The 26,232-nt window shown below is 48.3% G+C and overlaps 1 protein-coding gene across 1 annotated transcript in view; it reads left to right on the forward strand.

Moving 5' to 3' along the window:
• LOC141257754 (sulfotransferase 6B1-like) overlaps positions 1-26,232 on the forward strand; it is a 297,433-nt gene that overhangs the window by 212,797 nt on the left and 58,404 nt on the right. Inside the window, exon 6 of the mRNA XM_073672684.1 lies at positions 19,883-19,986. Within this exon, the coding sequence (XP_073528785.1) occupies positions 19,883-19,986 (104 nt within the window). The remainder of the gene's footprint in view (positions 1-19,882; positions 19,987-26,232) is intronic.

Raw genomic sequence — 26,232 nt, forward strand, 5'->3', positions numbered from 1 at the left:
TGGGAAAAAAATATTACAAATATTTTATAAAAATACTGTCATAAGTGGAGTTATGAGTTATACAGAACAAAAGCCGGGGGGGGGGGGCATTCGATCACTGCCTCTACCCCCAGCTGTGAACCAGTAATTTAAGCAGGTTATCTGATGAGGAGAGACATGGAGGGAGTACACAGAGTAATTCACAGGCAGCTGTCAATGTTGGATAACCATCTGGGCCAGCAGATGTGTCACTGTATGCCTCCACTGACACATTGGTGTTAAATGCAGGGGTATCAAGGCTTTCAGCTTCTGTACCATTCTTACTGTTCATAGACAGGACAAGGTAAAGCAATATGTTAATTTTTTTTTATTAAAATTCTTGTTTTACACAATGCATGGATTGGGGAGCTTATTTGCATCTTTGGGTTTAGTTGCAAAAGCTTTGCTAGCTGGCTACCTACAGGAGCTCAATATCTCCCTGAATTATGGATATGTCATAATTATGTGTGATATGTTTAGAATACTTGAAGGATGTTCAGTAACATGATGGCCATATTGTTTCTCTAGATCTCTGGGGGAAAAATATGACCTAGAGCAGAAATAAGGGCTAAAATTTAGTTAAAATTAAATCTAATCACCCATCCTCACCTCAGCGAAGTGAGGAGTGAGAGGTCTGGTCAGACCCGTTATAACATGTTATCTAATGAATATCCAAGTAAGACCTAAGGAGAAGCAACGTGTATGGCAGATCTGTCCATATTTCCCATGGTGTTCTCCTCCACCACAAGCTCTCACAGATCCAATTTATGGAATCTGTATTTTATCTCTTTTATTTTATACTCCTTTTGCTTCTATGTATCTCTTTTTTGTTATTTCACATTTTGTAATCCTTTTTAAAGACTGTACTTTTTTTGTATATTAAATAAAAAATGTAATAAGTTTGTCTCTCGTTGCTCTAATGCACCCCCAAATCTCCAGAAGAGAAAATAGATTGGTTGTTTTACCTTGTTCAAAGAGTGCAAGTAGTGAACCGTTCAGGAGCTTGAGAAAGCTGGGTGTGCATGTGTACCAGTGTGTTGCCCAGTACAGCCATCACGCTAGCTTGGTAAAACAGCGAGTGACATAGCTCCCAACCGTCCCAGATTCAGCGGTACTGTCCCAATTTGAGGTGCGTCATGTGTGTGGACACTGCAGTTGTCCACACCACACAACTAGTGTTGAGCGAGTATGTTCTGTTCCGAGTATGCTCGGGCCGAGCTCCGAGTAGTTACAGCTGCTCGGTGTTATGTTTGAGTCTCTCCCGTGTGCATGATTTGCAACTGTTTGACAGTTTTAATACATGTGAGGAATGTGTAAGAAATAGACATTCCTTACATGTAGTAAAACTGTCAAACAGTTGCAAATCATGCACACGGGAGCGATTCAAACACATCACCGAGCAGCTGTAAATACTCGGAGCTCGGCCCGAGCATACTCGGCGAAAGGGTTAATAGAACATACTCGCTCAACACTACACACAACACAATAAAAATCTTATTTTATTTATTGCTTTTCGTTTATGCGTTATTTCATGCTCTTTTAGTGCAGATGTGAAGCAACATTTTAAATGTTTTGTTAGTAGTATAGAAAAGCTTTGATTCTGCACTTAGAAAATACAATTGCATTTTTTTTGTTTTTTTTCAGGCTCAACAAAGAAGCCTTCAACAGCACCTTTAGACGTAACGAGGACAAGAGTTTTCATAAAATCACATCCACTCTGCTTGGACATCTAGGCCATGTTCACATGGAGCTTAAATGCTGTGTTTTTTTTTCTGCTGCTTTTTTGCACAGAAATTCTGCTATGTTTAACTGTCCAAGCAAAGTGGCTGTGATTTCATGAAAACGTTAACCACTGTGCATCTAAAGAGGTTGTTGAACTATGCCATTTTGGTGCTTTTTTTCTGTAGAAGCTTCTATGTGGAACCTAAGAAATGCATGTGAAAAACTGCAGTTACTTTTTTAGCTGTAGAAAAAAAGCTTTTCTTATAAAAACCACATTAAAATATTGTTTCAAATCTGCACCAAAAACAAACCAAATAAGAGGAAAAATGCATAAAAAATGCAGCAAAAATGCAATAACCAGAGAAGATTGTTAGTGCGTATTTTGGTGCGGACACCTCCAGAAAACACAGTATTTACCCAAGGTGTGAACATGGCCTTAGAGACACAAAAAAAGCAAGATGTAATTTAATGAAGCTTGCATAAAAATGAGTAAGTTATGGCTGCTACAACTATAAATGAATGAACAAAAAAATAAATCCATAGGTCCCAGCTAGAGATGAGCATGACGTACAAATGATGTTGTGCTAGCCCTGGCTAATCAAAAACCACGCCGGAGATGGCGGAAGGTAAGAGATTTGTGGGACTCCTCCAGCTGCCAGGTATCATTGACTTGGACGCTGGACCGGAGTCTTGTGAATCGATCTGGTCATCTCTAGTCTCAACCATCCCGGATGCAGCGGGACAGTCCTGGATTTGGGTCTACAACCTGCAATCTGGAGCGTCTGCTGAATGTCCCTCACCGCTTCTGCCCCTCTGACATCTCCTCCTGCCAAGTTAGAAAGAAATGGTATATGGGTGTGGCTAAGGGGCATGGCTTTAGGCGTGGTCAAAATTTGCCTTGGCGTGCTAAATGCGCTGCATGGTTTCTCCTTTTTTTTACTGTCAGTAGTAAGTTGGGAGGTAAGTGATTGGGGCGGAGTAAAATGTGTTGTGTATGTGGCGATTGTTACGGATCCGGGTGGTGGAACCTCTGTGCTGCGGTGCAAGGAGGGACCAGAGGGGCGTGACTAAGTATCAACACGGACCGACCAAGGTCGCACGGCAGCTCAATCGACTCCGTGAACCAGGGAGGGACCGAGCAGAGGGACCAGGTACCACTCTGGGACCGACCTTGTATGAGAGCAGGTGACTCCCACGGGTTAGGTGGCAGGGACTGACCAGTACAGCAGATGAGCACGGCAGGCAGGCTGACGGGTGGTCCGGGTAGACGGACTGGCGGACACCGCGGGTAACTGGCAGGAGCCTCCAGGTAGGTAGACTGGTAGGCACGGCAGGTAACAGGCAGGAGACTCCAGGTAGGCTGGCTGGTAGGCACGACAGGTAACAGGCAGGAGTCTCCGGCTAGGCAGGCTGGTAGGCATGACAGGTAACAGGCAGGAGCCTCCAGGTAGGCAGGCTGGTAGGCATGGCAGGTGACGCGCCCCCTGGGCCGTGGGGTACTCGATGCCGGGCCGGTCGTTGCTAGGGGAGATGTCACAGTGGAGGTGACAAGGTCCGTGACCCAGGGCGGTCACTAAAAAGGTGATATTTACAGGGGAATTAAAGTTCTTATATACAGTTCGTGACTCCACCTGTGGTATGCGGCTAAAGGGAGTCGCCGCTGCGGAGCAGGTCCGCTGGAGCTGTTGTTAATGCAGCCGAGTTTGTTCAGCTCTCCACAGGCAGAACTTAGCTCCAGGGCAGGAAGTGGTGATTTTATAGATGTTGCTGTGCAGTGTAGTGCAGGGGATGGCGCAGTTAATTATCAGTCCACAACTTAATGGCGATTTCCTCTTATCTTTACTTGCGGTGGTTAGGCAGACCGGGGCACGGGTACTAGCTGGTAGTAGAGGTCCGGACGGCCTGGAAGCAAGTTGGGAATCCACCTCGCCAGGTGAAGATGGAGGCCTTCACTTTGCGCTAATCTCTTTGGCCCTGCTGCTTATAGCTGTGCTGTGGCCCTCGTCCCTGAGTAAAACGTCTTTGTGCTCACCCGTATGGCAGGCAGCTCGGGCCTTCCTGGAGTGTCGCTCCCACATGGCGGTGCTGGACCCTATCGTGCTGCTGAGTCTCCAGGCGTCTGATAGGGCCAGGAGACCTGCAGTGTCCTGCCCTCTGGTTTCTGCTGCTGGGCTTTTGGTGCCCCACAACCTCGGACTCCGGTGTCCGGTTCTTCTGCGCTTCCCTCGGGTGTGAACTGCCGTGCAGCTCCACTCCCTAGGTCTTTCCTCATCGACGTCCTGACTTCAACTCCTTTCTGTTCTCCTCACGCTAACTAACCCCGCCTCCAGATCCAGTTGCTAAGGGGAGGAGCTCCCCTTGCTGGTCTGGAGCCAGGAAAGTGTTGCATGCTAGCAAAACCTGATTAGGGGACCCCTCCTTGCTTCCAGGCATGGCATTGACGCGCCCAGGGGATGGGGACGATTCGGTACCCGGGCCTTTACCTGGTTTGGGGATGTCGCGGTGGTTGGCTCCCAGGCCCATACCCTGGGGTCACTCTTGAAAAAGGGGATTGGAACTTGGATAGAAATAAAAATAAAGTAAATAGTTTGTGACGCCACCTGTGGTACCTGGTAAGGATTACCAGCGCTGCTGCAGACCTCCGGGGGGTGATGGGATGGCAGCTGGGATGTTTCGGCTCCCCACAGGCGGAGCGGGCCCCCGGGGCAGTGTAGGTGCATATGGTGGTGATGCTGGGCGTTGTAGTGCAGAGGGAGAGATGGCGCAGCTGAAATAACTGACGGAGGCAGTGCAGTGCAGTCATCCGAGTTTTTACTCAGTTCTCATGTAAGTTCCACAGGTACACTGCGCGGGTGCCAGCTTCCCACGTCACGCTGCGTTCACCAGAACAGGGGTTCAGCTCTTCCTCAGATAGGTCAGGAGCACTTGACGGAACCCCGCTTTCTTATGTTCCTCACTAGACCGACTTCTCACGCTGGGTCTTCTCCCTCCTGCCCTGCGCTTCCCCATACACAGTCCCGATCGGGTGCTCTGAAGTCCCTCTGGGAAACTTGGAGTTCCCGGACCTACTTGACCCTCACGGTGACTAAGATGAGGCTGTGGCAACTGCACTATAAAAGTCAGAAGCCTCCGGTTTTCCAGCCGAGACCTGGAGTAACACGGCTGGTCTAGGGGCCGGTCCCCTTCTTGCGGCCTGATCCCTCTGACACCTGGCAGATTCGGGGCGTACGGGTGCTGTCCTGCACTTGCCCCCTGGGATCCCTTCTATAGAATGGAGCCTTCCTCCTCTGCTGCCCTCCTGGGCCTCTATCACTAGGCCCCACTTGTGGAGCAGAGCTCCTGAAGAGACTCTGCTCCTCAGACTGCTCACTGACTGACTAACCTGCCACCCTAAGATGGCTTCCCTTTATATACCTCCTACAATTTTGCTCCCCTACACTTCTTTCTCCACCCACACCCACTACTGGTTCCCCCTACCTTTGGTTCCCCCACTCCAGCCAGGGACAGGGCTCAGCAGGAAAACACAATGCATCTTGCCCTTCCAGCCGGCCTGGAGCAGTGTAGTGTTGAATGTGGGTGTTGGGGTTCCGGGCAGCATTCCCTCCTTACCTGAGAGAAGGAGACACCACACCTCTGGGGGAGGTGCAGTACCTCTGTGGCGACTGAACCCTCAGGGGCGCCACACTCCCCCCTGGTAAAACACAGCACGTCCGCGGGCTGGAACTAAGCAAAAACACGGTATTTTAGACAAGCAAAAATTTTTAAGAATGCATTCGCATATAAGATAATAAACAAAAACATTTCTTCCCTTTATGGCAGGCACATCACTTAAACGTTACAAGTTACCATAACATTATAAAACACTTTTAATAACATTCTTTAACAGGTTACAGCACATTCTGTAACCAGGTGTCCATTTTCTTTAGTAAGGTGCAAAGTCAGTAGCATGAGGGACCCGTCCGCAAACCCTCAACGTAGGCCCTGGGGGTGGCTGCAGGGCGTAGGTGATCCTGGTGCTGGACCACGTTTTCTGCCACGCCAAACGGGTGTTTGTTCTGAGGTCACTTGGTTGCATTTATAAAACCAATAGAGAGCATTTTAAGAAGCGCAAACTATATACAAGGTCAGTCTTTGGCTGCTCACAATCCTCAGCCTGAAGTCTGTATACCCTGACGGGTAATTATACACACATAAAACAAACTTTATATTACTGTACCCTTATGGGTGACTATTTACACAGTTTCCAGTCCCACTTACTGCACTTAGTAATGGGGTCCCCGCCTGGGGTATTTCTGATTTTTGCTGTCTGACCCAGCCGGGTCATCAGCCATGAACTGCGGGGACGTGTCCTCTCCTTCCTCAATCACGCAGTACACCAGGAGGGCATATCACACGCGTTCCCCGTGGTGTCGAGTGTAGGTGACACGGTCACCGGGGTACAAGTTCCGGTCGGGATGGCCCTGTTCCAGGTGGGGCTTGACATCTCGCCGATTTACAAAAATGTCTGTCGAACTGGGGAAGCAATTTTGCTCCGGGGATGTACGGCAGGGCCATGGGCATGACTGGAATCGCGACCCCTGCTGGTGGGGCGGCCGCCCAGGCCTGAGCAGCGCCTGGCGCAAGTTGAGTATCAGGAGCGTTATCCAGTGCTCCGGCGTCTCGCTGGTCGTCGGCCATGGTTGCGCCCCCCCTAGTGAACCGTAGCTTACCTCCTGTTTCTTTAATCGGGTAGGCCGCAGCTCCGCAGACGACGGTCTCCTTCCAGGACCTGACGCTTCCTAGTGCTGCGTCAGACCGCGAGGCGGAGCTGGAGCTTCGCTTGCTTCCAGCAGTCACGCCTTTCCAATTCCCACGGTTACGCCCCTCTTCTTCCCGCGCGGCGACTCGAAAATGGCGGACAATGGCGGGAAACAGCAGCAATTGGCGGGAAAACTTCACCACGGAATGCGACACAGTTCTTTAAGGCGCACAGTACCCGGTGGCAACGGGCACGCAATCCTGTTCATGATGCCAGGAAGAGTTGACGCGCCCAGGGGATGGGGACGACTTGGTACCCGGGCCTTTCCCTGGTTTGGGGATGTCGCGGTGGTCGGCTCCCGGGCCCGTACCCTGGGGTCACTCTTGAAAAAGGGGATTGGATCTTGGATGGAAATAAAAATAAAGTAAATAGTTTGTGATGCCACCTGTGGCACCTTGTAAGGATTACCAGCACTGCTGCAGACCTCTGGGGGGGTGATGGGATGACAGCTGGGATGTTTCTGCTCCCCACAGGCAGAGCGGGTCCCCAGGGTAGTGTGGAGTTTGATGGTGGGTGGTGATACTTGTAGTGCAGGCAGGATGGCGCAGCTGGAGTAACTGACAGACACGGGATTCACTTCAATACCTTTACTGGTGCGGATGTCAGGTACGGTCCAGGGTACTCAGTAGGATGGGTGCACTTCAGGACTTCTCCCCAGTGAGCGGGTATAAGGCCTCCTGGTCCGTGTCTGCCTCTCTGTATGCTCCTGGCCAGCCTGAAACTGGGCCTAGCTTATGTGTCGTGCTGTTCCTTCACCTGTCGCTTGGTAGTGGGACCTTCTGCTGGCAACCACTATCCCTGGTCACCGGGGCCTTCGTGGTTCCTGGTCCTGTAATGGGTCTAGCTTCAAGTCTGCCAGGGACTTGTAGTCCTCTTGGAATGCCGGTGGTCCCTACTGGGTATAAAGGACCCTGTAGGGCGGACCCGGTGTCTGGCTTGTATATCAGGGTGAGCCTATGATGCTCCTCTGCCCCTTCAACTCCTCTCTCCTCTCCTCTTTGCCGTCGGCCACACTTGGGGCCCTTAGAACTCAGCAGCAGACGTGCTGCATCTTCGCTGCTCTCAGCGTCAGCACGCTCTCAGACTCTCTGACTCTGTCTGACTCTAAACGCTGACTGCCTGGCTCCACCCTCCATATATATATATCCCTAACGGGCTCCCTCTGGTGGTATGAGGTGGAAGGGTGGAGGTGTTTGTATGTAATGAGGGCCTCTTGTGGAGAAGTCCGTCCATACACCCTGGGTCCTGTGGTACCTGTGAACAGCAGGGTGCCACAGCATCACCCCTTGTGAGGGAGGCAATGCCACTGTGGCAACCGTACTCCTGGGGTGCCACATTCCCCCCTAGTTAACTTAAGTACTCCCGGACTAAGGATACCTTTTTGAATTAACAATAACAATTCACATTACAAACAGTTTACAAAATCTCAAAAAGCAAAAACTACAAAAAACCCAATCAAAAACGTACAGCAGTCACTGCGGCGCTTAGTCTTTACACCACAATCCGGGTAACAGAAATTTGGCTGGTGGGAACCGCATCAACCCACTTTGTGTATCATCCTTGGGCGTGGCTTCAGGGCACTCTTTCAGTGGGCCTGGTCTTCAGCCACGCCTGCGGTTTATTTTCTAGGCCAATTAGTAACTATATCCAACATTGTCCTGACCACACCTAGTTCTGTGGTCCAGTTGTCCATAAATTTAACAAATATATACATTTCTAGCATTATTTAACGATTACAACTATTTATAGTTCTCTTACACTTCTCTTACACTTTAGTTCCTCCAGCGGGCAGGGAGCTGACCCTTAGTACTCCGGGTCGATCTACGTCAGTGGTTCTCAACTCCAGTCCTCAAGACCCACCAACAGATCAGGTTTTCAGGATTATCTTAGTTTTGCACAGGTGATGGAATTATTACCTGTGCAATACTAAGGAAATCATGAAAACATGATCTGTTGGTGGGTCTTGAGGACTGGAGTTGAGAACTACTGATCTACGTAGTACATTTGTTGTCACTGGCCTACCCTGGTCCCTAGTGTCTACCCCTGGTGTGGTGGGTTCATTGTGAACTACGTCTTCATTGTGAGCAACGTCTTCAACAGGTCTATCACCACCTCGTTCATTTTCTCGCACAACCCATTGGTCTGGGGATGATACGGCGTCGTCCTGATTTTCTTGCAGCCGTACAAGTTACAGAATTCCTGGAACACCTCTGCTCCAAAGGCTGGACCTTGGTCGGTAAGCACTCGTTCAGGGTAACCGTGCGGGCGACAAAAGTGTTGTTGAAATGCTTTGGCTGCCGTCTGAGCCGTCTGATCTTTCACTGGCACTACTACAAGGAATCGGGAGTAGTGGTCTACTATGGTGAGAGCGTAGACATAGCCTGACCTGCTTGGGGCTAGCTTCACGTGGTCCAAGGCTACCAGTTCAAGTGGTTGTTTGGTGATTATGGGCTTCAGGGGAGCCCTCTGGCTGTCACGGTATTTCCGGCTCAGGTTGCATGGACCACATTCTCGACACCACCTCTCGATTGCTTTCCTCATGTCAACCCAGTAGAATCGCTCACGTAGCAGGAATTCCAACTTCTTCCACCCGAAGTCTCCTGCTCCATCGTGGTATGCTTCTAAGACCATTGGCGCATCCCGCCTCGGGACTACCACCTGCCAGACCAGTTCGTGTGTCCGGGAGTTGATACTTCTCCGACACAGCTTTCCTCGTAGATGAACAGTTTGCCCTTCTCCTTCCACAACTGTTGGGTCTCCTGTGGAGCATCTGGATCAGGGTGCGAGTCAGCTTGTGTCAGCAACTCCTTTACCAGGCGGACAACTGGGTCTCTATCCTGCGTCTCTGCCCATCCATGATGGGGCAATGGGTTGAACGTGGCCTCTCTGCTGGGGGAGCGCTTGTCCCTCACACAGTGGGAGCATTGGGTCACCCCGTGATGATGGAAAGCGAGTAGCTCTATTTCCTCCAGATCTTCCGGGCCTTCTCCCCAATCTGGCAAGTTGGGCATCCTGGAAATTGCATCAGCATTGGTATTTTTATGCCCCGCCCGATACTTGATGGTAAACTCGTAGTTAGACAGTCGGGCCATCCATCGGTGTTCTAGGGCACCAAGCTTCGCAGTCTCCAGGTGCGTCAGCGGGTTGTTGTCTGTGAAGACTGTAAATCTGGAGGAGGCGAGGTAGTGTTTGAAGCGCTCTGTTACAGCCCAGACTATGGCTAAAAACCCCAACTTGAAGGAACTAGAGTTGTAGGGGTTCCTTTCCGTAGGACGGAGCTTCCTGCTGGCGTAGGCAATCACTCTCTCTCTGCCCTGCTGTACCTGGGAAAGCACCGCTCCCAATCCCACGTTACTGGCATCCGTATAGAGTGTAAAGGGTTGGCCATAGTCGGGGTAGGCCAGGACTTCGTCTCCAGTAAGAGCCATTTTCAGTCGAGTGAAAGATTCGTCTTCTGGTTTACCCCATTTGAACGGAGGTTTCGGGTTCTTGGCCTTCTTGGACTGGCCCACTAAGAGGTCCTGCATGGGTGCCGCTATTTTGGTGAAACCCTTGATGAATCTCCTGTAGTAGCCTACCAGACCGAAGAACTTCCACACTTCCTTGATAGTGGAGGGTCTTGGCCAATCCTTGATCACGGTGACTTTTTCAGGGTCTGGTGCTACACCTTCGGTGCTTACCACATGAACTAGGTACTGCACCTTGGGCTTCAACAGGTGGCACTTGGACAGCTTTACCTTCAGGCCATAACCAGATAGGGCTTCGAACACCTCGGCCATGTGCTCCAGGTGGTCTTCATATGTCTTTGAGTAGACGATTACGTCGACTAGGTACAGCAGGATGGTTTCGAAGTTTTTGTGTCCTAGGCAACACTCCATTAACCGCTGGAAGGTTCCTGGGGCATTGCAGAGCCCGAATGGCATGCAGTTGAACTCACTGAGGCCCATTGGTGTTGTAAACGCGGTCTTTTCTCTGTCCGCCTATGCCACAGGAACCTGCCAATACCCACTGGTGAGATCCAAAGTGGAGAAATAGTTAGCTGATCTCAATGCTGCTAATGATTCCTCAATTTTGGGTAATGGATAGGCATCCTTATGTGTAATGCGGTTAATCTGCCTGTAATCAACACACATCCTCATTGTACCATCTTTCTTTCTAACGAGAACTAATGGAGCTGCCCAGGGGCTATAACTATCTCTGATCACCCCAGCCTCCTTCATCTCCCGTAACATTCCTTTGGCACATTGATAGTGAGCTGAGGGTAGAGGCCGGTACCTCTCTTTAATGGGCGGATGATCTCGTGTGGGGATATGATGTTGGACCCCTTTTACCTGCCCAAAGTCTAGTGGGTGTTTGCTGAAGACTCGCTCATATTCTTGGACCACCCGGTATACTCCATGCTTTTGGTGGAGGGGGTGGAGTCAGTGCCTACTTGTAGCTTCTGACACCAATCCTCCATCTGCCCCTTGGAGCCGTTATCCTCCGCCGGTTTGGATGGAGGCAAGGGTTCCACTGTCTTTATTGCATTGTTACTGACAGTGAACAGCTTAGCAAGGGTAGCATACCGGGGTAAATGGACCTCTTTCTCCCCACAATTCAGGATGCGTATCGGTACTCTCCCCTTGCGGACATCGACTACCCCCCTGGCTGTCAAGATAGTGGGCCTACTATCAGAGTACACAGGTTCTACCAGGGCCTGATAATCTTGACCCCTGAGACCTATTGCTGCCCCACACCATATTATCATTTCACTCCTAGGGGGCATTGCAATGGGGAATGGATCACTCATTCTGACACTGCCAACTTCTCCACCAGACAGCTCTACCTGTTGTCTTTTCATCAGGGCTCTTATCTCCTTCTGCAGAACTCACTGCTGACTGGAACTGGCAGTCTCTGCGACCTGCTGCAACAAAAGAATAATTTCCCCAAGACAATTCTCTATCAGATTGGTGCCTATAGTTATCATAGGATGACTTTCTCGGCGATCAATATCAACAATAATCATTCCTTGTGATGGCAGTTCTACTCGGCCAACTTTTATGGTCACCTCTTTATACCTCACCTGAGGCAAGGGCTGACCATTGCTGGCATAGATACTAAGATGTTCATCTGGACGGCGGGTAATGTCTGAATCAGTCCAGTATTGTTTATAAAGGATATATGGCATCGTTGTCACCTGGGACCCAGTGTCCAGCAGTGCTTTCATCGGGATGCCATCAAGGTCCTACCTGTCGTCCTCCCACGCACTTGTCTCGCCAGCTTTGTGGGCCTGGTCGTCTTACTCCTGGGGGTTGGCCCTCTTCCCCAGGGGTTGCTCGTTTAAATTACAGAATCTTGCTTAGTGCCCCGCCTTTTGACAGCAGCGGCAGATGGGTTGTCCGTCCTGGTCGTAGCGATTGCTGTTCCTACCTCTGGTCAGTGGAATTCTTCTCTGTCATCGCCACGGGACGTCATCTGGACTGGAAGCCAGCTGGATCTTTTCCTTTAGAGACACTTGCATGGCCTGCATGGTTTTAGTTAGTGTAGCCACACTTTTGGTCAGCTCCTGGACCATAAGGCATAGGTCTGCAGACGGGTCATTGTCTGAGCGTCAGCCTCCACATGTGCTGGGGGAAAGGACGCCACCTCCTGGTGGTATGCGATAGCTGGGCGCCGGAGGGATGCATTGCCGCCTGGGGTTGGTTCTCGCAGCACCCGGATGGCTCGATCTATAAATTGCGCAAAGTCCAGATCAGGGTTTTGCAAAGCCATAATGCGCAGCTGTGTCCGGTGAGCGTTAGACAGGAGTCCCTCAATAAACTGCTCAGTTAGCAATCTGTCCTCATCTCGCACACTGTTGGGGGCCACCTGTTTAATGGCCCGCAGCGCCTCCTGCAGGTTTAGAGCATAGCCCCTTACACTGTCCTGCACCCTTTGTTTGCACCCGCAGAACTTCATTTTAATTTCTGCTGCAGTGCGGGTGTCAAAGCTATCCTTCAACCGGGCCAGTATTTCCTTGACAGTGCCTTTGTCCCTGCCCGGCCAGAACTTCACCTCTCTCTGGGCTGCACCGATTAGCTGTCCTATGAGGATGCTGACTTTTTGCTCCTCAGACAGGGGGTACACTTTAAACAAACTGCGCAGTCTCTCCTCAAAGTTGGTCAGGGTGTGTGACTCCCCTGAGTACTGGGGCAACCACGCCACCCCCGGTATATACGCCAATGATAACGGCATGACAGTGGCGGCGGCCGCGGCTGAATCCTCTCCTCGGTTGGGCATCTTCCTTCCCATTAGTGGACCTCAGGCAGGTCCTCGGCGTCTGCTGACATACCAGTATGCTGCTCTGCAGGCGGAAGGATCTCTTACCCGGCGGTTCCGGATCGGGGCCTCCTGCTTCCCCTCGGCTGACGGCAAATGACGTGATAACACAGTTCAGTACAGTCTATGGCACACAGGACCCAGTTACATCGGGCTTTGTGAATCCTGTTTGTGACCCCTGGGCCGTGGGGTACTCGGTGCCGGGCCGGTCGTTGCTAGGGGAAATGTCACAGTGGCGGTGACCCGGTCCGTGACCCAGGGCGGTCAATAAAAAGGTGATATTTAAAGGGGAATTAAAGTTCTTATATACAGTTCGTGACTCCACCTGTGGTATGCGGCTAAAGGGAGCCGCCGGTGCGGAGCCGGTCCGCTGGAGCTGTTGTTAATGCAGCCGAGTTGGTTCAGCTCTCCACAGGCAGAGCTTAGCACCATGCCATGAAGTTGTGATTTTATAGATGTTGCTGTGCAGTGAAGTGCAGGGGATGGCGCAGTTAATAATCAGTCCACAACTTAATGGCGGTTTCCTCTTATCTTTACTTGTGGTGGTTAGGCAGACTGGGGCACGGGTACTAGCTGGTAGTAGAGATCCGGGCGGCCTGGAAGCAAGTTGGGAATCCACCTCGCCAGGTGAAGATGGAGGCCTTCCCTTTGCGCTAATCTCTTTGGCCCTGCTGCTTATAGCTGTGCTGTTGCCCTCGTCCCTGAGTAAAACGTCTTTGTGCTCACCCGTATGGCAGGCAGCTCGGGCCTTCCTGGAGAGTCGCTCCCACGTGGCGGTGCTGGGCCCTATTGTGCTGCTGAGCCTCCGGGAGTCTGATGGGGCCAGGAGACCTGCAGTCTCCTGCCCTCCAGTTTCTGCTGCTGGGCTTTCAGTGCCCCACAACCTCGGATTCCGGTGTCCGGTTCTTCTGCGCTTCCCTCGAGGGTGAACTGCCATGCAGCTCCACTCCCTAGGTCTTTCCTCATCAACGTCTTGACTTCAACTCCTTTCTGTTCTCCTCACACTAACTAACCCCGCCTCCAGATCCAGTTGCTAAGAGGAGGAGCTCCCCTTGCTGGTCTTAAGCCAGGAAAGTGTTGCATGCTAGCAAAACCTGATTAGGGGACCCCTCCTTGCTTTCAGGCATGGCATCACCCCTTTCTGAGGGAGTCAATGCCACTGTGGCAACCGGACTCCTGGGGTGCCACACAGGTAACAGGCAGGAGCCTCCAGGTAGGCAGGCTGGTAGGCACGGCAGGTAACAGGCAGGAGCCTCAAGGTAGGCAGACCGTCGGGCTGGAGTCTATACTGGCTGGTGGAGACAGGTAGCTGGTAAAGGCTCCGGATAAGTGGACTGGCCAAGCCCATAGACAGACTCGCGGACTGGGCTGTAAGCAGACTGTCGGGCTGGACTGGTAGTCAGGCTGGCGGACTGAACTGGTAGTCAGGCTGGCGGACTGGACTGGTAGTCAGACTGGCAGCGGGACCTGAGGGCTGAAGCAGAGTTTAGTACACAGAGCAACAACCTTGCACGGGCACCTCCATTTTGGAGGAGGTGCCTTATACAGTATATGAGAAGTCCTCCGGTCATTGGCCAGGGACTCTTTAGGACGGCGCGCACGGCCCGTTTAAGAGGGATGGAGCGCGCGCGCGCCCTAAGCACAGTGCCCGGGAAGCTGCGTGCATCGGCAGCAGCAGGGGAGCAGGAAGACGCCGGGCCAGGAGCGCGGCGGTAAGGGGGGCGGCGTCTCTGCCTGACAGGGGGCAGAGACGCCGATGCTACAGCGATCATATGTGGAGTGTGCTTAGCTCATTGTTGACCTATTACGATAGGTGAGTGGGAAGCAAAGTCACCATTTACAGCAGTCTCATGTGTTGTGAGTGAGTGCTGCTCATGTTAAATTGGTGGCAGCAATGGGATATTCTTGACAAATACATTACTCAAAAAAGGCTGATTTAAACAATAAATCATAGCCATTATGTGCTGCTCTGATATCCAGGTCCTGCCAGTCTGTGGCCACTGCTCACTATACCCAGAAGTGTAGTGAGCGATCAGCTTCAGAGAGGAGCCAGAGATGAGATTGTTCCCACTCTTAGTACTTGTCTGCACTGATGCTGTGAGTGTGCCATTGGGTTTCTCCAGTGTCACTGCTCAAGCGCAGGAGCAGGGATTGCAGTTTAGGAAGCATTTGCTGCGAGAAACAAAGCTCAGGGACAGTGCTAGATATTCAAATCAGAATGGTGTTTGCCACACGAAAGTGTCCTTATTTTCATATGGATTTAAAGTGAATTATTCAGTAACTTCATCACTAATATGTATGTTACTAGTATTATTTTTATAGGGGCTAAGTCTACCATTTAAACATTTAAGTAGCTGAATTTGCAGTTTGGGGATGAGAGACTCCCTTTAATTAGTCAGAATAAGACTATACTAACTTAAAATATTAGAAGTCAGTCGCTGGAGGTGGTTGCATATACTCTTATGTCACATGTAGTTATGATGGGATCAATCACCATGACTGAATACAGCTATTGAGCCTATGTCATTTTCTCACATTTGAGCTTTAAGTTGACCCTTCATCAGTTTGTGCATGTTAAACTGGCCACATCGTGGAATAGTGACTGCAGGGTTGACTAAAATTACTTTTTTTATTTTGTAATTTCTTTTCTCCATTGTGGAATATTAGCTTGCAAAGTTTGTTATAATTTATGTTATAGTTTAACTGGGTGTTACAATAGATTTGTCTCTGGGGGCGTGTACTTAGAGTGGGGAAAAAAAGTATTTAGTCAGCCACCAATTGTGCAAATTCTCCCACTAAAAAAGATAAGAGAGGCCTGTAATTGACATCATAAGTAGACCTCAACTATGAGAGACAAAAAGAGAAAACAAATCCTGAAAATCACATTGTCTGATTTGGTAAGAAATTTTTTTCAAATTTTCGTGGAAAATAAGTATTTGGTTAAATATAAACTAGCAAGATTTCTGGCTCTCACAGACCTGAAATTTCATCTTTAAGAGGCTCCTCTGTCCTCCACTCATTACCTGTAGTACTGGCACCTGTTTGAACTTGTTATCAGTATAAAAGACACCTGTCCGCAACCTCAAACAGTCACACTCCAAACTTCAATCAAATCTCCCTCGATCTGGGGCTCCACACAAGATCTCACCCTGTGGGGTCAAAATGATCTCAAGAACGGTGAACAAAAATCCCAGAACCACACGGGGGGACCTAGTGAATGACCTGCAGAGAGCTGAGACCAGCGTTACACAGGCTACCATCAGTAACACACTACGCTGCCAGGGACTCAGATCCTACAGTGCCAGATGTGTCCCCCTGCTTAAGCCATTACATATCCAGGCCCGTCTGAAGTTTGATAGAGATCATTTGGATGATCCAGAAGAGTATTGGGAGAATGTCAGATGAAACCAAAGTAGAACTGTTTGGTGGAAACACAACTCGGCGTGTTTGGAGGAGAAAGAATGCTGAGTTGCATCCAAAGAACACCATACCTACTGTGAAGCATGGGGGTGGCAACATCATGCTTTGGGGCTGTTTCTCTGCCAAGTGACCAGGATGACTGATCCGTGTACATGAAAAAATGAATGGGGCCATGTATCGTGAGATTTTGAGTGCAAACCTCCTTCCATCAGCAAGGGTATTGAAGATGAAACGTGGCTGGGTCTTTCAGCATGACAATGATCCCAAGCACACTGCCAGGGCAACAAAGGAGTGGCTTCGTAAGAAGCATTTCAAGGTCCTGGAGTGGCCTAGCCAGTCTCCAGATCTAAACCCTATAGAAAACCTTTGGAGGGAGTTGAAAGTCTGTGTTGCCCAGCGACAACCCCAAAACATCACTGTTCTAGAGGAGATCTGCATGGAGGAATGGACCAACATACCAGCAACAGTTTGTGCTAACCTTGTGAAGACTTACAGAAAACGTTTGACCTCTGTCATTGCCAACAAAGGATATATAACAAAGCATTGAGATGAACTTTTGTAATTGACCAAATACTTATTTTCCACCAAAATGTAAAAAAAATTTCTTTCCAAATCAGACAATGTGATTTTCAGGATTTGTTTTCTCATTTTGTCTCTCATAGTTGAGGTCTATGACGCGCCCAGGGGATGGGGAGGACTCGACGCCCGGGCCTTGCTGTTAGTTTTGGGGATGTTGCGGTAGTCGGCTCCCGGGCCCGTACCCTGGGCCTCTCTTTAAAATGGTGGATATTTTAGTGAAAGTTCGTGACGCCACCTGTGGTGTCTGGTGAGGTTCACCAGCGCTGCGGCAGCCCACTGAGGCCAGTGTTAAGGCAGCTTGGGTGGTATAGCTCCCCACAGGTGGAGCTAGGCTCCAGGGCAGCGTGGATGTAGGGATGCAGGACAGAGGGGACCCAGCCGGGTCTGAAGAAGGATAGGCAAACACACAGTTCACTTCAGTACCTTTTACTGATGGAAATCCAGGCACATTCCGGAGCACTGTAGGGTGAAGGGTGCATATCAGGATCCTCCCCAGTGAGCGGGTATAGGGCCTCCTGTTTCTTGCCTTTGTGTGGTAAGTTTCTGACCTGCCTGGAGCTAGGCCTAACTTTGTCTCTGTCCTGCACCGGCTGACTTTGAGGTAGGGCCTTCTCTTGGAGTACACGCTCCCAGCTTGCGGGGCCTCCGTGACTCCTGACTCTGGTACGTATCAGCTCTTGGGTGATCCTGGGACCTGAAGTCGTCCAGGGGTCTCCGGTTGTCTCTACAGGAGGATATACAAACCTGAAGACGCGGACCCGGTGTCCGGTATATGTTTTCTGGGGTGAGCTTGTACAGCTCCTCTGCCCCCAATGCTACTCACTCCTCTAGCCTTCCTAGTCCCAGCCGACCCTTGTATATAGATGATTATTGGAAGTGATGGCCCTGCTCACAGGCTCTGTACCTCCGCAATCGCAGTCGTGCCTCTCCTGTCGCAGTCTTCTTGGCTTGACCGTCGGCAGAAGTCTCCTCGATTTGGAACGGAGAGGACTGGGCTGGCTTGATCAGCGCAGGGCATGGCTCCTGATACTGACCAGCGTAGGTGAAACCTGGATTTCTCCTGTGAGGAATCCAGACCTTTCCAGTCGGTGACCGGCTCCTGGGTGGAGCAGACTTCCCACTGAGGCCAGTCACTCTGGTCTCAGCTGCGTCTCAGGAGCATGTCTGCTCCACTTTCTTCCCTGGTGCCAAAACTCTCTGCCATTTGGGTCGCAGGCCTTTTATATCCCGGAACTCTGAGCTGCTGGTCATCTGATTGGGTCTACCACCCAACGCTGCTCCCCCTGAAAACCACCTGGTGCAAATTAGTTCCTTCTCGTCTCACCTGTCCAGCAGATGGCAGTTTTTCTCCAATAATGTGACCCCCCGCATGGATTCTTCAGGGATATCTCTGCTTCTCCTTACAATAGAGCAGAGCTTACTTACGCATTATTACAAACCCTTCTAGATCTCTTCCCACAGCAGTCAGTGTGGGGAAGGGAGACAACTCACAGCACTGAGAGATGAGATCTGGAAAGGCTTGTAATGATAGGTAACTCAGCTCTGTTGTATCTCTACACAGAAGCTGCAGGGATCATTGAAGAGATTAGGGCATGTTTCTTTCTCCTCTACATAATACTGTCTTCTTCTGATTAGTCAACCTATTACAGGGAAGAAATACACCCCCCAGAGACAAATCTCCAGTAACACTCAGTTGAACTATAACATCAATTATAAAATTTACAAGCTAATAGCTCTGCAGTAGAGAGTAAAATTTACAAAATAAAAACTACGCTTTACTCAGTTCTGCAGTCACTATTCCATGGTGTGGCCATTTTAGCAAGCTAAAACAGGTGAAAGGTTTTCTTTAATACCTAAGGATTGCTTTAGAAGCAATGTTTTCAATTTATTTCCAATCAAAACTTTCAAACAACTTGTTCTCATTTGCTCAAGTTGACAGACAATAGATCACAGGAAATTTGCAAACCGTTTTGTTAAAATCTATTTAAAGTGTCTGCCATTAGTATCTCCCTCATTTCTAGATTGCGGTCTACTGCCTCTAATCAAGTGTAATCTGTCGTCAGCAAAAGGGACACTGAAGTTCCCCATTAGACTATAGATAGTTCGGCTGACACTCTAGTGTGTATGGGGGTGCGGGCCAACTGATGGTCAGGGGAGATGTCAATTGGGCATGTCTGATTTCAAACTGTGATTCACTTTGTTCTTCAGCAGATACAGTAAGCCTCTGCTTTCTCAAGGAGAACATATTAGCCCTCTGCTAAGCGAGCATTTGAGAGCATGGGAGAGATGGCCAAGATGGCTGTCGACTGAACAATCAGCTGACAGCCATCTAAGATATATGGCCTGCTTGAGACAGATTGCAGAATATCAGGTATTTTAAGAACCAAAGAGTGGAACAGCTTGCCTGGCTTAGCTAATGAGGGGGGTAGACACCATCTGATGAAGTTTTCTCACTACTCATCCAATGAGAAGTACATCAATATAAAGAACAAGACAGCACTCTACATCAGATGCAATAAAAAGTGTATTGTAATTGAAAAAGAAAACAGTGTTTCAGCTGCATTTTAACCTTCATGCTTGATAAAGGCTAGTGTATAACTGAATTATATTGCACCTTTGTGGATTACAATACACTTTTGTATCTAATCTGGAGTGCTGCCTTGTTATTAATAATGCTCGTTTCATGGTCCCTCTGCTCTTGCTCTGATGTCTGTGAAACTGAATGTAAGCACGATTGAGGGACGAGCGTTCAGTTCAGGATGAGCAAGAAAACAACTGCAGAAACAATGCAAGATAAAACGTGAGAGAAAAGATGTTGCAGCTCCTATAGTGCTGGCAAAATGCTGTTGAAGATCTATCCACTCAAAAAGAGTGGATGGCAAGTTACAGACAACGAGAAGGCTATGCTTTTCTACACATTTGAGGTGAAAGAACATGTAGACTTTAAATAGTCTTGAACGCAGACTCAATTTGACATTTTGATTTGTTTTTTTTTGCTTCAAATCCTACATCTAATGACTAATGTGGTTTTCTATATTTTTTCTAAAGTGTGCTATGGGCAGTATTTTGACTATGTTGCGGCCTGGGAGAAACACTTCAATGATAAAACTGATAAAACTATGATGGCAATAACATTTGAAGAAATGAAAGTGGTAAGTGTTACTTCCTGTCCCTGAAAGGGAACCTGTTATATTGCACATGCAGTCAGATCGGGGGCGAATCTTCCTGGGGGCAAAATGATAGGGGCGAAATGTGCGGGGGCGAAATGTACCTGGGGGCAAATTGCTGGGGGCGAACTGCTGCGGGCGAAAATTCCTATAACCAGTCAGATCTGCCAGCTGCAGGATATGGAGCAAGGGGAACACAACAGATTAATGGAAAGATTTAATATAAATTGTATTTTATTTTTTTAAATCTCTGCTCATTCTGAGTTTAGCAGTTGACTGGTAGTCCTAATCAAAAATGTACAGTTATTCTGTAAGTACTCTTAGAGAAGGCTGACAGTCATTAATAACGAGGTTGCATAAAGCTGGACTTCCACATCCCTAAATCTTGTGTCCATTATCTACAAGAAGAAACTACTTATACTTTTAATTAAAAATTATAGCAAAACACGCTAAAATATGTCCAGGCGTCTCTCATGCAATTTTTGAGCCTTCCCATTGACCTGTATTGTAAAGAATAGAGCGTCTTTGAGCGGAAAAGGCCAGAAGGATGGACATGGCTTGGTTCTTTTAACCACTTGGCTCTTTTAGAAACCTGAAGCAGTCAAAAGACGTTGATAAGCCTGAATATATGAACATAAAGTTTTCTTTATATAGAAATGCATGCTATCATCCTTTCGAGCATTTTCAAGTTCTTTTTAGGCAGTTTCCACTGTGTAATCAGCCTGAAAAGAGCGTCTTGTGCACATTCCTTGGCACAATGTATTTGATAAGTCCAGAAAAAAAATCTCTTTTAAGTTCTCCGTCAATAAGCTGAGTTTCTCTGAATTTGAGGACTTGGCTTTTCTATGGACATTGTCACCAGGCACTGTGCAATTAAGAGAGGTGCTGCAGGAAAATTGACTTACAAATCATTGCTGAAGGTCCCACTAGCATTACGTTCAGTGATATTTGGGGGACTCTTCTGAGTAAAAAGAGAGCACCCCTTAAGGGGCTCAGCTAATTATAGCAATAGTACCGAAAATATTCTGAAATTAAATAGTAAAAACAGAGGAAGACTGGCTTTTTAAGGCTATGTGCACACGTTCAGGATTTGAATGCAGAGATTTCTGCATTGTTTCTGCATTCCTTGGCAGGAAAAACACGTTTTGCCGTGTTTTTGATGCGTGTTTTAATGCGTTTTTTTATGCATTTTTGGACATCAATGAATGCTTTTTGGAGCTAAATAAAGATATTTGAAAAAAAAAAGTGGGACATTGCTTCAACCCTTGGATTACCATCAGACCTGGGGTGAGTATATTGGTTAATTTAAATGAATAAAGAATGTGTCTGTTGTATTTAAAATAAAGTGTTTTAGTCTGTGTGTGTTTATTTAACTCTTTACTTTAATTAGCTTTTAGTAATGAAAGGGTCTGATTGACACCTTGTCATCACCAAACAAAAGGGCTAGATGTCAGCTAATCCCATGCACCCAATCTCATTAGCATTTCCATTCAAGTCATTTCTGGGGCAGCTGAGAGCTGATATTTTTAGCCTAGGAAGGGGCCATTAGGCAAACATATTCCCTGGCTATTAATAACAGCTCACAGCTGTTTCATTAGCCACTACATCCTCATGAACAGCAACAAGCAGCACTTTGGACGCAGCATATTTTCGCTGCATCCAAAACGCTGTGTTCTAAAGCCGCACTTTTGTTGTCAATACATGTGGCTCCACCGCATATAATGACATTTCAATCGGTCAAAATCTGCAGCGGAGACTAGCGTGTCTGCTACAGAAATTGACATGCTGCGGGGGAGTTTGGGTACGTGGCCACGGTCAGGAGCCTCTTTGGGTTTGACGCTGCGTGTTTATGTAGCGTCAAACCTGCAGCATCCAGATGTTACAGCATAGTGGATGGGATCTCTAGAAATCCCATGTCCACTATGCGTGCATCTGAGGCTGCGGATCACCTGCGGAAACTGATATTTGGCGCGTCTTTCAGGACCGCAGCATGTCAAATTCTCTTGTGGAGTCGCTAGTCTCCGCAACAGAAATTTGACCACTAGAATGTATTGAATGCGGTAAATTCGCATGGTTCAGTGAACATATGTCGATTTACCTGCGTTCAATAGAATGCAGCGTTTTAGACACAGCAAAAATATGCTGCACCCAAAGCGCTGCTATGTCCGGATCGTGGGGACATTGCCTAAAATTAAGAAAAAAACAACGTGGGCTCCCGCGTGGTACACCTGAGGAAGATAGTTTACTATCGAAACGCGTTGTGGAAAGGGCTCATTAAATTTATTTTTTAGCCCTAAAAAAATGTTTGACCTCTAGTGTTCATTCGTTTAGCGCCCTATAGACCACTTTTTTATTTAATTTGGACCACTTTCAATCCACCTTTGGGGGTTAGCGGCAGGAGCAGCTTCTAGTTAATCATTTTTAAATTCCCCCACTATAAAATTCCCCTTTGGTTGCTCAACTCAGGACTAGAGATGAGCGGTGTTCGACTAGAACTGTTCGCCAATCTCAAATTCGAGCTGTTTTGGCCGGTGTTCGAGTTGTTCGACGAACCCGAACGATTTGCAAAAAATTCGGCTGTTCGAGGTTATGTTCGATAACTGTTCGTGCACCAAAAGCGTGTCCTGCATGTCTGGCGCTATTTAGAGCACCAATCATGCAGGGATTGTCTGCCACTCACTGTAATGCCACAGTCATGGTGGTTGTGGCATTAGAGTGATTGCCCAAATCGATGGGAACTGTGCTCACAGTGAAACATGAAAAGCCGGCAATTCAGCAGCGGCATAGACTGGTACCCGACAATTTAGAACCGAAAGAATAGAGCTTCACAAATTGATTAGATAGATAGAAACATGTCAGTCACATATATAAGAAGTACAGTGACAGTGTTGCTTACTGTACTTGTCATTTAGTGTAAAGGATTTATTAAAAAAATATATTAGTGTTTTCATGCACCGTCTCTTTAAAAAAGCCGGCCGGCAATTCAGCAGCGGTACCCGACAATTTAGAATGGAAGGAATAGAGAATCACACATAGATTAGATAGATAGAAACATGTCAGTCACACATATAAGAAGTACAGTGACAGTGTTGATTACTGTACTTGCCATTTAGTGTAAAGGATTTATTAAAAAAAATATTAGTGTTTTCATGCACCGTCTCTTTAAAAAAGCCGGCCGGCAATTCAGCAGGGTACCCGACAATTTAGAATGGAAGGAATAGAGCATCACACATAGATTAGATAGATAGAAACATGTCAGTCACATATATATGAAGTACAGTGACAGTGTTGATTACTGTACTTGTCATTTAGTGTTAAAATAAAGGATTTATTTAAAAAAAAATTGGCGTGGGGTTCCCCGTAATTTTAGGCTCTAGCGGAGATTAAGCAGGCAGCTGGGGCAGATGTTTGAAGCCTGGGAAGGGGTAATACCCACGGAGCTTCCCAGGCTACTAATATCAGCCCCCAGCTGAATGCCTAGCCTTTACTAGCTATTAAAATGGGGGACCCCCAAAAAAATTGACGTGGGGTCCCCCCTATTTTAATAGCTAGCAAAGGCTAGGCAGACAGCTGGGGGCTGATATTAATAGCCCAGGAAGGGTGCCATGAATATTGGCCCCCTCCCAGGCTAGAAACACCAGCCGTCAGCCGCCCCAGAAATGGCACATCCATAGGATGCGCCAATTCTGGCACTTAGCCTCGCTCTTCCCACTGCCCTGTAGCGGTGGCAGTGGGGTAATAGGGCTGGGGTTGATGTCAGCTTATAATGCCAGCTGACATCAAGCCCAGGTTAGTAATGGAGAGGCGTCTATAAGACACCGCCATTACTAACCCCGTAGTCAAAGTTAAAAAAAACACAAACACCCAGAATAAAGTCCTTTAATTGAAATAAAGACACAATTCTTTATTGTTCTAAATTAAACCATACTTACCATCACGCCCATTCCAGCTGAAGCCAACAATCCCCTGCAATAAAAGAAAAATAATAAAGCAACATAATCCTTACCTTTCCATGGTTCCCACGACAGCTTCAGCTCTGCTACATCGAGATGACAGGCTGGACCGCAGCAGAAAGCTGCCATCCAGCCTGTCATCCCGCAGACACTGAGAAGCACAGGCATGCTTGCGCTCCTCAGTGTCTCTCTGTGACGGCATCCAGATGAGCCGAGTTCATGTCCAATGAACTCGGCACACCTCATGCACGTCACTGACAGCGTGGGAAAATTCTCACGCTGAAGCGCTGAGTGCAGGAAAAATCTCCCACGCTGTCAGTGACGTGCATGAGGTGAGCTCATGTCCAATGAACTCAGTTCACCTCATGCACGTCACTGACAGCGTGGGAAAATTCTCCTGCACTCAGCGCTTCAGCGTGAGAATTCTCCCACGCTGAAGCGCTGAGTGCAGGGCCCTGGTGCGGTGGCTCACTGGGTAATAAAGGGGTTAGGGCCAGCTTGGTATTATCAGCTGGCCCTAAGCCCAAAATTCATGGGGTCACGCCGGTATTAGACATGACCGCCATGAATTTCTAGTAAAGTATTTAAAAAAAACACAACACCCAGAATAAAGTCCTTTAATTGAAATAAACACACAATTCTTTATTGTTCTAAATTAAACCATACTTACCATCACGCCCATTCCAGCTGAAGCCAACGATCTCCTGAAATAAAAGAAAAATAATAAACCAACATCATCCTTACCTTTCCATGGTTCCCATGACAGCTTCAGCTCTGCTACATCGAGATGACTGGCTGGACCGCAGCAGAACGCTGCCATCCAGCCTGTCATCCCGCAGACACTGAGAAGAGCAGGCATGCTTGCGCTCCTCAGTGTCTCTCTGTGACGGCATCCAGATGAGCCGAGGTCATGTCCAATGAACTCGGCTCACCTCATGCACGTCACTGACAGCGTGGGAAAATTCTCACGCTGAAGCGCTGAGTGCAGGAGAATTCTCCCACGCTGTCAGTGACGTGCATGAGGTGAACTGAATTCATTGGACATGAGCTCACCTCATGCACGTCACTGACAGCGTGGGAGAATTCTCCTGCACTCAGCGCTTCAGCGTGAGAATTTTCCCACGCTGTCAGTGATGTGCATGAGGTGAGTTCATGTCCAATGATCTCAGCTCACCTCATGCACATCACTGACAGCGTGGGAAAATTCTCCTGCACTCAGCGCTTCAGCGTGAGAATTCTCCCACGCTGAAGCGCTGAGTGCAGGAGAATTTTCCCACACTCAGTGACGTGCATGAGGTGAGCCGAGTTCATTGGACATGACCTCGGCTCATCTGGATGCCGTCACAGCGAGACACTATCATCTCGATGTAGCCTGTCATCTCGATGTAGCAGAGCTGGAGCTGTCCTGGGAACCATCGAAAGGTAAGGATGATGTTGGTTTATTATTTTATTTTTATTGCAGGAGATCGTTGGCTTCAGCTGGAATGGGCGTGACGGTAAGTATGGTTTAATTTAGAACAATAAAGAATTGTGTGTTTATTTCAATTAAAGGACTTTATTCTGGGTGTTTGTGTTTTTTTTAACTTTCACTATGGGGTTAGTAATGGGGGTGTCTTATAGGCGCCTCTCCATTACTAACCTGGGCTTGATGCCAGCTGGCATTATAAGCTGACATCAACCCCAGCCCTATTACCCCACTGCCACCGCTACAGAGCAGTGGGAAGAGCGAGGGTAAGTGCCAGAATTGGCGCATCCTATGGATGCGCCATTTCTGGGGCGGCTGACGGCTGGTGTTTCTAGCCTGGGAGGGGGCCAATATTCATGGCACCCTTCCTGGGCTATTAATATCAGCCCCCAGCTGTCTGCCTAGCCTTTGCTAGCTATTAAAATAGGGGGGACCCCACGTCATTTTTTTGGGGGGTCCCCCATTTTAATAGCTAGTAAAGGCTAGGTATTCAGCTGGGGGCTGATATTAGTAGCCTGGGAAGCTCCGTGGGTATTACCCCCTTCCCAGGCTTCAAACATCTGCCCCAGCCGTCTGCTTAACCTCCGCTAGAGACTAAAATTACGGGGAACCCCACGCTAATTTTTTTTTACTAAATCCTTTATTTTAACACTAAATGACAAGTACAGTAATCAACACTGTCACTGTACTTCATATATATGTGACTGACATGTTTCTATCTATCTAATCTATGTGTGATGCTCTATCTTTCTGTTCTAAATTGTCGAGTACAGATGCTGAATTACCGGCCGGCTTTTTTAAAGAGACGGTGCA

Source organism: Phyllobates terribilis, unplaced genomic scaffold (assembly GCF_046119375.1).
Source record: "Phyllobates terribilis strain yellow unplaced genomic scaffold, ASM4611937v1 Scaffold_3__8_contigs__length_932513732, whole genome shotgun sequence".
Classification (NCBI taxonomy): Eukaryota; Metazoa; Chordata; class Amphibia; order Anura; family Dendrobatidae; genus Phyllobates; species Phyllobates terribilis.